This window comes from Somniosus microcephalus, chromosome 3 (genome assembly GCF_052327205.1).
Source record: "Somniosus microcephalus isolate GS21.2 chromosome 3, FLI_Smic_1.0, whole genome shotgun sequence".
NCBI lineage: Eukaryota > Metazoa > Chordata > Chondrichthyes > Squaliformes > Somniosidae > Somniosus > Somniosus microcephalus.
Genome location: NC_140989.1, coordinates 1,735,612 through 1,747,932, shown reverse-complemented (window position 1 = coordinate 1,747,932; position 12,321 = coordinate 1,735,612). Strand labels below are relative to the sequence as shown.

Here is a 12,321-nt window from a genome sequence, read left to right as displayed (position 1 = left end):
CGCAGGCGGCCGGGTACGTGTCGGCGTCTTGGATGAGGGGGTAAACCCTGTGGCTTACCCAATTCCGCAGGATTCCGAGTTTCATACTTTCAGCGTCCGTAGCGCCTGTGACGGCTGCGGAATTGTCCAGGATGAATTCCATACACATAAACCAGTGTCCGAAGCGTGCCAATGCGTCCGAAGCATGCTGGTCCAAATCCAAACGTTTGGGTTTCAAGAGTTGATCCATTGTGTTGGAAAGTAAGTTAACACACAGTGGAGAGGTGTCTTCCATCCAGAGGTCTGCAGTACTGGATGTGAGGCACGCTGAGCCTGCTTACATAGGGGCCAGGTATGGGCGGAGCCCTACACACAATACAATACAAGGTGAGGAAACGGAACTGAGGTAAGGGAAATGAAACTGAAACTAAACCACAGTCACAGGCACAATCACACAGAGAATACAGATGAGTGATGAATGGCATATTTCCTCACAGCCCCCACTGTGTGAGCTCTCAGTGTGAAGTCGATGCATTGTGGGGAACTTGCACTCAGTAAATCTTCCACTTTAACTCTGAAGTGTTAACCGAGTCGCTTAACGGAAAATCCACCCAGCAATGTCTGTTCTCAGAATAGATTCGCCGTTGGCTTATTGTCACTGCTTCCTCATTATGTACTCTTTAACTCCCTCATCACAGAAGTCATGGTGTGGAGATGCCGGAGTTGGACTGGGGTGGACAAATGTAAGAAGTCTGGTGTTGTGTGACTTCTTACATTCATCACAGAAAGAAGGGATATTAACTAACCTGCAGACAGCTGGGACACATCGTGCCTCGATGTCTTTACTGTCCATACAATAAACTCTGGATAAACAGGACTGTCATTCTGCTGAGATGCTCAGTAAAACCCTTGTTGCTGTCACCCTGTCCCTCTGTGTTGCTTTGGGTAAGTACGAGTTTCAGTTTGGTTCAAAGGTGTTTGACGTATAAAACGAACTTTCCATGGTTTGTGTTGCTGTGTGACTGCTCCTGCATTCAGTGTGAATTCTATTGCTCGAACATTCAGAACTGGACATGAGTATTACAAGGAGAATTTATCGCTGTATTGGGATTGTTTAGTGCTCCTGGCGCAGATCTACACAGGCTGGGAACACATAGTTAGAATGTGGAATTCGCTACCACAGGGAATAACATCGATGCATTTACAAAGAAGCTAAATAAGCACATGAGGGAGAAGGGAATAGAAGGATATGTTGACGGGGTTAGATGAAGAGGGGTGGGATCAGGCTCGTCTGGAGCTTCAATAGCGGAATGGATCTGTTGGGCTGAATGGCCGGTTTCTGTGTTGTTAATACTTTGTAGCAGAACAACCGGGTTTGCTCTTCCCATCATTTTTTGTCGTTCATTTTATTGGGGTAGGTTTGAGTAACAGTCTGCACAATAAAGATGTGTTTTTGGTTTGATTTAATCAGTCTGCACACTAAGGGTGTGTATTTGCGGGGGATTTGAATGGCTACCTAGAGTTCTTGAATCTCCAGCCTTGTGATTCCGAGATGAGAGTTCTACTAACTGAGCCAAGCTGACACATCAACTTTATACAGTGAACAATACTTCACTTGTTACATTAAAACACCTCCGAGTCCTTCACATCCAATGAATCAGTTTGAAGTTCTGGAACTGTTCTGTCGGTGAACCCTGTAGCTATTCTGTGCCAGCAACATTCCCCAAAGATTAATGAGATGAATGGCCAATTAATGTGTTTTCTGAAGGTGGTACTTAGAACATAAGAACATAAGAAATAGGAGCAGGAGTCACCATTTGGCTCTTCGAACCTGCTCTGCCATTCAATAAGATCACGGCTGATCTTTGACCTCATTTCCACTTTCCTGCTGATCCCCATATCCCTCAATTCCCTTAGTATCCAAAAATCCACCCATCTCTGTCTGGAAAACACTCAACGACTGAGCCTCCACAGCCCTCTGGGGTAGAGAATTCCAAAGATTCACAAACCTTTGTTTGCAGAATTTTCTCCTCATCTCAGTCTTAAATGGCCGATCCCTTATTCTGAGGCTTTGGCCCCGAGTTGATGGATGAATGATGGCTGGGACACCAAACACATGTCCTGCTCTTTTTAGAATTGTGCCTTGGGATCTTCAATATTCAACTGGACCGCCACATTGGTGGGGTATGGACTCAGTGTAAGTGCTCATCTGTAGGACGACACTCTGACAATGCAATCTTCTCTCTGTAGTCCACCAGAATGTCAGCTTAGACTGAGAGCTCACAGCTCTGACATGGGACTTAAAGCCACAGCTCTCTGACCTGAGTGTGAGAGTGTTACCAACTGAGCCAAGCTGACCCATTAGTCTCACTGCTGTAGGATCTCATCCTGTCCTCCCACCATTTCCCATCTGTTTAACAGACAGAAAATGGTGAGGACCATGCCCGTGAGTTCCCAATCTGCAGACCCAAAGGGAGAGACTCCCTGCAGGAGGTGCGAGTTTGTAAATGATCCTGAGTTCAGTATTACCTTCTCAGAACAAGAGCTGCAAACTGAGCCCATGGAGCCGGAGAGGAGAAGCAGGCGTGTCTGCACCAAAGTGGAACTTCCCTCTTCTCGGGATATTGTGGTGAGTCGTGTGGTGCCGAGTGTGGAAGACACAGTGTCCTGTAGAGCGAGTGGGGAAACATGAGCTCATCCACTGACACAGGGACACTCAATGACCCCAGTCAGAGACCTCACCAAAATAGAACCTGCAATCTCTGATTAACGCCTTTTAACTTCTGTACCGTGTTTATTATTTTTACAAACCAGCCAAAAGGTCGAGTCATTTACCAAAACTCAAATATTGAGCTGTCTTTTCTCTCTGATTATTTAACAATTAACTTTTGTGTTCTAAAAGCACGCGAGGGATTTAGTCCGAATATGTCACATGTTCTCGGGAGGAGCATCAGTTAGAAATGATACCTCATTAATCTCGAGAGCTTGGAATGCCTAATGATCTTGTTTGAACCAACAACACGGGGAGACAGGGAGACAGAAGTTAGACTAACTTCAGTGAATTTTCAAATCAATTCTTAGCTTTCCATCTGTTCCAGTTTTTCCTCAAATGCAACCCCAGCAATTCCCAGTTTATTCAGCAGCACCATCAGTCTGTCCCACTGGCTCTGCTACAGTTTCCACCAGCTCTTTACTGCAATTTATAAAAACTGACGTTTCAAAAGAAATATTGTAGCTTGCTAATTTCACCTCCCACTTGTTGTGGAATCGAGGTGTATCTTGGTATGTTTTATGCTGCCTGTACCGGACATTGTTTATAATCCAGTAGAAACCTCGATCAGGTACACGGTTGTGTTTGACTTGCAGATGCAGTGAAAGTAAGTGTTTGTGAATGGGGAGATTGGGGAGAGTGCCAGAAAGGCATGTCCCTGTTATTTAGCCCTTTCGGCCAAACTGTGCGGCTCTTTTACACGTGTGGTGTAAATGCCGTTTCACGTTTATATGTTTCTTCTGTGGGAATTGTGTGGTTATCTGTTGTCCACACTCATGGTTTTATCGGTTTTAGTTCCACCTAATTTTGGTGCAGATGAAAACAGGAAACATGTTGAATGTGCATCAATGAAGCTCACTGGGTGCAAATAAGCAACGAGGGACAAGAGTCCAGTCTACATTGTAAGCTCTCACTGGTTTAACAGACATACCTGCTGGAAAGAAAGACCGACTGACCCGACCTGACTGACTTTCATTTATATAGCGACCTCAGGATGTCTCACAGCGCTTTATAGCCAATGAAGTACTTTTGAAGTCACTGAAGAAGAGGATGCTACTTATGTCACAGTAAAGGAGGAGTGGGTGGAGAAATTGGATAGGATGAAGGGATAATTACAAGTCCTAGTCACTGTTGTAATGTAGGAAACACTTCAGCCAATTTGCGCACAGCAAGCTCCCACAAACAGCAATGTGATAATTGCCAGATAATCTGTTTTATTGAAGTTGTTTGGGGGATAGTCAAAGAATGGGTGTGGAGGATTAGGGACAAAAAAAGGAATCCTCTTGCGGAGACAGAGGGCATGGCTAAGGTACTAAATGTGAACTTTGCATCTATAGTCACCAAAGAAGAGGATGCTACTAATGTCACAGTAAAGGAGGAGTGGGTGGAGAAATTGGATCGCATGAAGGGATAATTACTAGTCCTAGCCCTATTCAGGCTACCCCAGTTCAGGTGTACTCCCCAGATGTTCACCTTCAACTAAAGTTAGAGATAACCGAATTCTATAAGTTGCTTAATTGGGTCTAACGGTCCAGGCTATCTCTCCCTAAAGGAAAGGAATGACCGGAAGATATTACCGTCCTCCAGATAGCACTTTTAATAAGTTTAACTAGACTGTAACCTTCCAGATATTATGAGGGTCCGGAATACCCCCCAGGACTCTGAAACTCTTCACCAAAGAATGTACAGAGATTTGAGTTTGTGAGTTTATACAGAAATACTTAGTGAGACTATTCTAAAAATATATAAATTTATTAAAGAACCGACATGTAGTTAACAGCTGGTGAGTCCATCGCAACACTACAGTTCAAAAACAAATAGCTTACATTTCTTATTTCTCAGAGATCCTTATTTTCAAATCTTAACTTCGTAACATTTCTTACTTATTTCTAAATCCAGATTATCCACCAAATTCAAATTGTAGTATCGTTTGATCCCCGAGACTCAAAGTTAAAAACTTACAGATGGTGCCTGTAAAGTTGAGAAACGCTTGGCCTGTTCAACGACTTCTGACTTTCTGTTTGAAAAGGTCTATCTTTTATATCCTTTTTGCAGTGGTTTATTCTTTGAAGTTCTCTGCTCATGTAGGCTAATTGTCTTTATTGATACCTCTGTTGAATGCTTTCTATCTTACTGTCAATTCAACTATTGCATGCGTAATTATGTCTCTACCTTTAGGTGTTCAAAAAACTATCACGAAAACAATATGACAGCAATGGTTTTTGTTTGATGCCATTCTTACAAAATGCTTTCATTCAATTCTTAATATTAGCTTAACTGGTTTTTAGCAGACATTGAGTCTCCTTACTACTCCAAGTTCAATACAAACACAATGTAATTGCTTGGTGTATCTATTGAAGTCATATCTTCAAAGTGTTCTTGTTGGTACCATATTTACTATGTATATATTAAAGACCCTTTGACTGAGTGTTTACTTGTTTTCTAGCTATTTCAATTGGTTGCATATTTAATCTTATGTTTCCTGTCTTCCAAGTTTAATATAAAAACTATTTGACCAGCAGGTGTTTCTTTTACTTGATGTCATCTTTTCAAAGGCACATGCCTCTTTTAATGTTTGTGTTTCTGTTCAATGTGTTAGCTTATAACACCTTAAACTGGGTCTTCCATTGTGTTATTCCCAATCTCCAGACCATCTGGAATCGCCAAACTGCTGTTTCAATAGGGTCATTCTTTTAGTATATTTAACTAATTCCCATTTCAAAGCTTGTTTGGTTTTTACAACTTTGTTATCAAAGCATCCTATCTCAGAAGCCTGTTTTCTGTTTGCAGCCTGTATCTCCAAGGCTTTCCAGACTTTTAAACCCAGTATATCATGCATTAATAAATATCAGAATTCTGTTCATATTATGGTGTATCTTTCTGAAATACGGCTTACTCCCTCACAAGGATAGAATAGATAAAGAGAAGGTGTTTAAAAGGTTGACCGTGCTCAAAGAAGAAAAGTCACCCGGTCCAGAGGGGATGCATCCTAGGTTGCTGAGGGAAGTAAAGATGGAAATTGCAGAGGCTCTGGCCGCAATCTTTTAATCCTCCTTGGGTAAGGAAATGATGTCAGAGGATTGCAAATGTTACACCCCTATTGAAAAAAGGGGAGCAAAATAAACCAGGTAATTACAGGCCAGTCAGTCTGACATCGGTGGTGGGAAAACTTCTAGAGACCATAATCCAGGTCAAAATGAATTGTCACTTGGAAGAACATGGGTTAATAATTGACAGCCAGCTTTGATTTGTTAAAGATATATCGTGTCTGACAAACTTGATTAAGTTCTTCAATGAAATAATGAAGATGGTTGATGAAGGTACTGCAGTTGATGTTGTGTATATGGACTTTCAGAAGGCATTTGATAAAGTGCCACACAACAGACTTGCAAACAAAATGGAAGCCCATGGGCAGTGGCAGTATGGATATGACATTGACTAAGAAACAGAAAGCACAAGGTAGCGGTGAACGGCTGTTTATCAGGCAGGAGGGAAGTATACAGTCGGTATAAAGGGCATAATTACAAAGTTTGCAGATGACACAAAGCTTGGAAATGTAGTAAACAGTGAGGAGGCTACTATCAGGCTTCAAGAGGACATAGACAGATGAGGAATATGGGCAGGCACATAGCAGAGAAGTGTGAAATGATGCATTTTGAAAGGAAGAATGAGGAGAGGCAATATAAACTAAATGGTACAATTTTAAAGGGGTGTAGGAACAGGGAGACCTGGGGGTGTATGTACACAAACTTTGAAGGTGTCAGGACAAGTGGAGAAGGTTGTTAAAAAAGCCAAAGGGATTCTTGTCTTTATAAATAGAGGCACAGAGGACAAAAGCAAGGAATTTGTAAATCACTGGTTCGGCCTCAGCTGGAGTATTGTGTCCAATTCTGGCCACCACACTTTGCAAGGATGTCAAGGCCTTGGAGAGGGTGCAGAGGAGATTGACCAGATGCTCCCAAGGATGAGGGACTTCAGTTATGTGGAGAGCAATGTTCCCATTAAGTTGCGCAGCCGTGCAGCATTCTGGAGCTCCCGCACAGGCATCTCAATGGCTTTCAAATGGCAAAACCCGCGCATGTGCGATAATTTGAACTGACTGCACAGCCCGTTAAAGGTGCCGCGCACCCAAAAAAAATTAGTGGGTGCATTGTTGGAGAGACGAGAGAATCTGGGATTGTTCTCCTTAGAGCAGAGGAGGTTAAGAGGTATTCCTATCCAAAGACTGAGGTCCACTCAGGCGCTCAAACCATAAAAAGTTTAATGGAAACTAGCAGGTTTAAACAAGTAACTACAGGAGAACATCAAGTGTAGGTCTACTCAGTTCGGAGGCTCCACGAGGACTGCTCCGGAGGTCCTGTGGTTGACGTCATGACGTAATCACGTTCTTCCCGCCAGTGGGGGATCACGTGATGAACGGCATGACGTCATCGCGTTTACCCGCGCTGTTAAAGTAACCATGCTCTGTACAAGTAAACAATATAAATACAGATACAGACTCAGGCTGTAGCTAACATGTTGTTAAAGGGAATTATATACAAATGATCTGATTCCTTTAGTGGCTCCGCCACATGCGCCCCCCCCCCAGAATTGTCGTTAACAGCAAAAGTGAGACGGCGAGGAGGCCTGACAAGCCTGTCCGAGCGACTTCTGTAACCCTGAAGTGGAAGCTGATGGACGGTGGTCGAGCTGGCTGGCGGTTGTGGTGGATCTGGCATGGCGACTGTGGGCGTTCGGCCACGTTTTGGCGGCTGAACGATCTCAACTGGGCGGTCTAGGTCTAAGTGTGCCGGCTTCAACCGGTCAACCGAAATGTGGTCCGGTTTACCTCCGATATCAACCGAAAAGGTTTTATTTCCCAGCTCTACGATGCCGAAGGGACCAGTGTAAGGGGGCTTGAGTGGATCCCGGTGAGCGTCGTGGCGGATAAACACGTACTCGGCGCTCTTCAGCTCAGCTGGAACATGAGAGCTCTGTAAGCCGTGATGCGACATAGGCGCTGGAGCGAAACATCTCGCCGCCTCCTGGTGGCTGACGAGTTGCTGGGATGCGAACCATGGCTCTGTTGGAGACGGGAGGAAATCCCCTGGTACTCATAGTGGCTGGCCATATACGAGTTCCACCGAGGACGATTGCAAATCTTCTTTGGGCACCGTACGAAGACCTAAAAGGACCCATGGAAGTCTGTCCACCCTTGAAGACTGGCCCGCATAGCGGCTTTGAGCGACCTGTAGAATCGCTCGCACAGGCCGTTCGCCTGTGGATGATAGGTGGTGGTGCGATATAGTTTGGAGCTGAGCCCCTGAGCTACAGCGTTCCAGAGCTCAGAGGAAAACTGCGGTCCACGATCGGAAGAGATGTCCGCCGGAACCCCGAAACGAACAACCCAAGAGGAGGTGAAAGCTCTGGCTACGTCTGCCGAAGTGGTGGAAACCAAAGGAACTGCCTCTGGCCATCTAGTGGTGTGGTCTACCATTGTAAGTATGTGTTTTAAACCTTGAGAAGGTGGAAGCGGCCCCACGAGGTCCACATTCACGAGGTTGAGCCGACGCTCCGGAACAGCAAAAATGGCCAATGGAGCTTTTACCTGACGCTGTACCTTGGCCTTTTGGCAGACCACGCAGGTATTGGCCCAGTCGCGGACATCCATGTGCATACCCCTCCAGATGAATTTTGATGACATCAGCCTTTACGAGGCCTTCATGCCAGGGTGTGACAACCTGTATATGGCGTCGAACACTGTTCAGCGCCAGGTGACTGGTACGATAGGGCGGGGAGCTCCCATGGAGAGGTCGCAAAGCAGCGTGGTGCCTGCGGCATGGAATTTGACGTCGGCCGCTTGGAAGCTAGAGGGGCTGGTTCTGTATGATTGGACCTCTGGGTCCGAAGCTTGATCCGCAGCCATTAGGGCATAGTCGATTCCGAGGTGGACTGCGTGAACAGTCGCACGGGAGAGGCAATCCGCCACCAGGTTGTCTTTACCGGACAAATGCTGGCTGTCCGTGGTGAATTCTGAAATGAACGTCAGGTGACGTTGTTGCCGGGCTGACCACGGTTCGGCGGTCTTGGCCATAGCGAACGTTAGTGGCTTGTGGTCTACGAAAGCTGTGAACGGACGTCCCTCTAGTAAGGACCGGAAATGGCGGATGGCTAGAAAAGGGGCCAGCAACTCCCGGTCGAAAGTGCTGTGCTTTCTTTCGTTTCGCCGTAGTTGACGGCTGAAAAATGCCAGCGGTTGCCACGTCCCATTCACCCACTGTTCCTGCACTGCGCCGATTGCGTAGTCCGACGCGTCGGTGGTAAGGGCAATGGTGGCACCTGGAAGCTGGTGCGCCAACATAGTTGCATTGGCCAAGGCGCCTTTGGTGTCGACGAATGCCCGGTCCATCTCGGCCGTCCAACTGATCGGATCCTTACCGGACTTGGCCTTGAGGGCTTCGTACAAGGGCTGCATAAGCAGGGCCATCTTAGGGACGAACCGGCGATAAAAATTGACCATCCCGAGGAACTCTTGTAGGGCCTTGACGGTCTGCAGGCGCAGGAAAGATGTAGCCACCTTGACCTTCGGCTGTAAGGGAATTGCGCCGTCTGATGTGATGCGGTGGCCCAAGAAATCAATCCGCTGCAGGCCGAACTGGCACTTGGCCGGGTTGATAATCAAACCATGCTGACTGAGGCGTGTAAAGAGGGTGCGCAAATGGCAGAAGTGCTCCTCTTTGCTAGGGCTGGCGATGAGGATGTCATCGAGGTAGATGAAGAGGAATTTTAGGTCCCGAAGGACGGAGTCCATCAAGCGCTGGAAAGCCTGTGCAGCATTCTTCAAGCCAAACGGCATCCACAGAAATTCAAACAGGCCGAATGGGGTGATGATTGCGGTCTTCGGGACGTTTTGCGGGCGCACGGGGACCTGGTGGTAACCATGGACGAAGTCGACTTTTGAAAAAAAATTATTTCCCGCCAAATGGGCCGAGAAATCTTGAATATGCGGGATCAGGTACCGATCAGGAGAAGTGGCGTCGTTCAGGCGTCGGTAGTCACCGCGTGGCCGCCATCCGCCACCGGGTTTCAGAACAATGTGGAGAGGCGAAGACCAGGGACTATTCGACCTGCGAATAATCCCCAGCCGCTCCATCATGTCGAACTCCGCTTTCGCAGCCGCGAGCTTGCCGGGTTCGAGTCGTCGGGCCCTTGCGTAAACCGGGGGGCCATTAGTGGTGATGTGATGTTCTACACCATGTTTCATGGCCGAGGAGGAGAAATTGAGACTGGTCAGATCTGGGAACTCTCCGAGGAGGCGAGCGAAGTCATCTGGAGGTGGGAACGCACAGGAGAGTGTACGCGGCACGGCATTACCTGCTCCCTGTCCCCACTTGGGTCCCCAAGCCCCACACTTCACCCTCTCCCTCCTCCCTGATACCAGCCACCTCTGGTGCTCTGCTCATTGCTCAAGTCCCGCAGCATGTTCCCTGAAACTCCCTAATCCCCTCCCCACCCTCACTATCCTCTCAATGCTCACCTTTCCCTGACCCTGAGTCTTCACTACTTATTCTGCTGCCAAGTACATAGTGCCCCCGAGTATTCACTGGCACCAGGTACCACCTGATTACTAAGGGGCCCTGTACACCCCCTGTGCTTAGGAGCCACTCAGGCCCCAAACCCCAGTTTCTCGCACCCACACGTGTTACACCAGCTCCCACCCAATCTGTCCCCACCTGATCCTAGCATCCTCCTCTGACCCAGCATATATTGGCCGACACCTTCCCTTGCCCAAATCACCAAAGTGGTGGCATAATGCTCATCTCCAAATCCCACCTTGATCCCACAACCCAGCTTTTACCCCATGAGCCATCATGAAACTCAAACATCCACAATTAATTACTGCTCCCCCACCCAGAGAATGGAGATTCAAGACAGCTGCTGGTCAGGAGTTTTGGCAGAGTATATACCCACAGCTGGTCTTCAACAGGATTTGGAAGGGAGTGTGGGCGAATTTTAAATGTCCAGAATGGATTGAACTGGATTTCAAAATGACTCATAACTGGATTTTTACCGTAATGGTCTTGTGCAAGATTGGACGAGTGGAAGCGGCAAGTTGCCCAATGTGTGGGACACGGGATGAGACTCTGTCCCATTTATTGGTGTTATGTCCGTAGTTAAATGACTTTAAGTACTATGTTCAACAGTTGTGTGAAGCTTTTTTGCTGGGTGGGGACCGAAGAGCGAGAATGGGAATCCCGTGGGACTCAATTTTGAGATGGGGATTGCAGGAGAGTCTGCCCGAGTCTAGCGGAGCGGCAATTAATTTAATGTTCAGTTTGGCTAGATTCGTGATTATGCAAAGACGGAACGCTCTTTTTTAAGGGGAGGAGAATCAATCTAAAAGAGTATTTTAAATATAAGCTAAAACATCATTATAAGGCTATGTGGATGTTTTATTCAGAAAGGAATTTAAGGATAGTATTTTACAACCAATTTTTAAAGTACAATCGATTAATATATGTTATAGGAGACAAATTAAACTTCAGGTTTTGATGTTAAAATGTGGTGCCGGAATGGCTGTGCAGAGCGGCGGAATTGATTTGTATCATACAATGAAATGATCACGATGTTGTAAATGTTCTTTATGTTTAATAAAGTATATTAATTTTAAAAAAGTGGGTAGCACTCTCTCCTCTCAGTCCAAAGGTCGTGGGTTCAAGCCCCACTCTGAGACTTGAGCGCATGAATCCAGGCTGAAACTCCAGTGCGGTACTGAGGGAGGGCTGCACTGTCAGATGTGTTGTCTTTTGGATGAGGCATTAGACCGAGGCCCTGTCGTCTCTCTCAGGTGGTTGTAAAAGATCCCATTGCACTATTTAAAGGGCAGGGCAGTTCTCTATTTATTGCCCAATATTTATCATAGAATCATAGAAGGTGACCATTCAGCCCATTGTCTGTGTGCCGGCTCTTTGAAATCTCGAGTATTACAGTTGTCAAATTGGGCCAACTCTCCCCCTTTCTCCAGTATAAAGCTTGGAAAAGCAGGACGCATTTTACTTCCTTTGGAGATTTCCGCATTTATTTCTTCCATCCAATCCTGTGGCATTGCCCTCGTTTGAGTCAAGATGGCGCCCGAGACGGTCTGGTGCTAGCGCACTCTCCCTGTTTCAGGCGGCCCGCTCTCGCCGCTCGCTCCCGCAACCGGAGCGAGGTGTTTGGCGAGTCGGGAGGAGGTAGCGCAGCGCATCGGAACGAAGCAGCAGCCACGTCGACCCGCTAGGGCACGTCGGCCGGCTGCTCCTCAACGGGAAGGCATTCCTGGGAGGAGCGGAGCCGAGCATGGCAGCCAGAGGCCGGACCGGAAGCAGGAGAAGCAGACCCGGGCCGTCGGACCGTGGAGCCGGCGACGGTGAGTTGGAGGCCGCGGCGACCGGAGGATGTGTTCGGCGAGTTGGGCGGAGGCAGCGCAGTGCATCGGGATGCAGAAACAGCCACAACGACTCGCAGTCTGACTGGGAGGAGGGGAGCCGGGAATGGTGGCCAGAGGGTGAGCGGGAGAAGCAGGCCACCACACATGGAGCCGAGCCGGCAAC

At 47.2% G+C, this 12,321-nt stretch overlaps 1 protein-coding gene across 1 annotated transcript in view; it reads left to right on the top strand.

Annotated features, from left to right (window-relative positions):
• Window positions 1-680: 680 nt before the first annotated feature.
• LOC147120783 (uncharacterized) overlaps window positions 681-12,321 on the top strand; it is a 110,803-nt gene continuing 99,162 nt past the window's right edge. Inside the window, exon 1 of the mRNA XM_085978513.1 lies at window positions 681-924. Coding sequence (XP_085834639.1) covers window positions 873-924 — 52 coding nt within the window. The 5' untranslated portion in view covers window positions 681-872. The remainder of the gene's footprint in view (window positions 925-12,321) is intronic.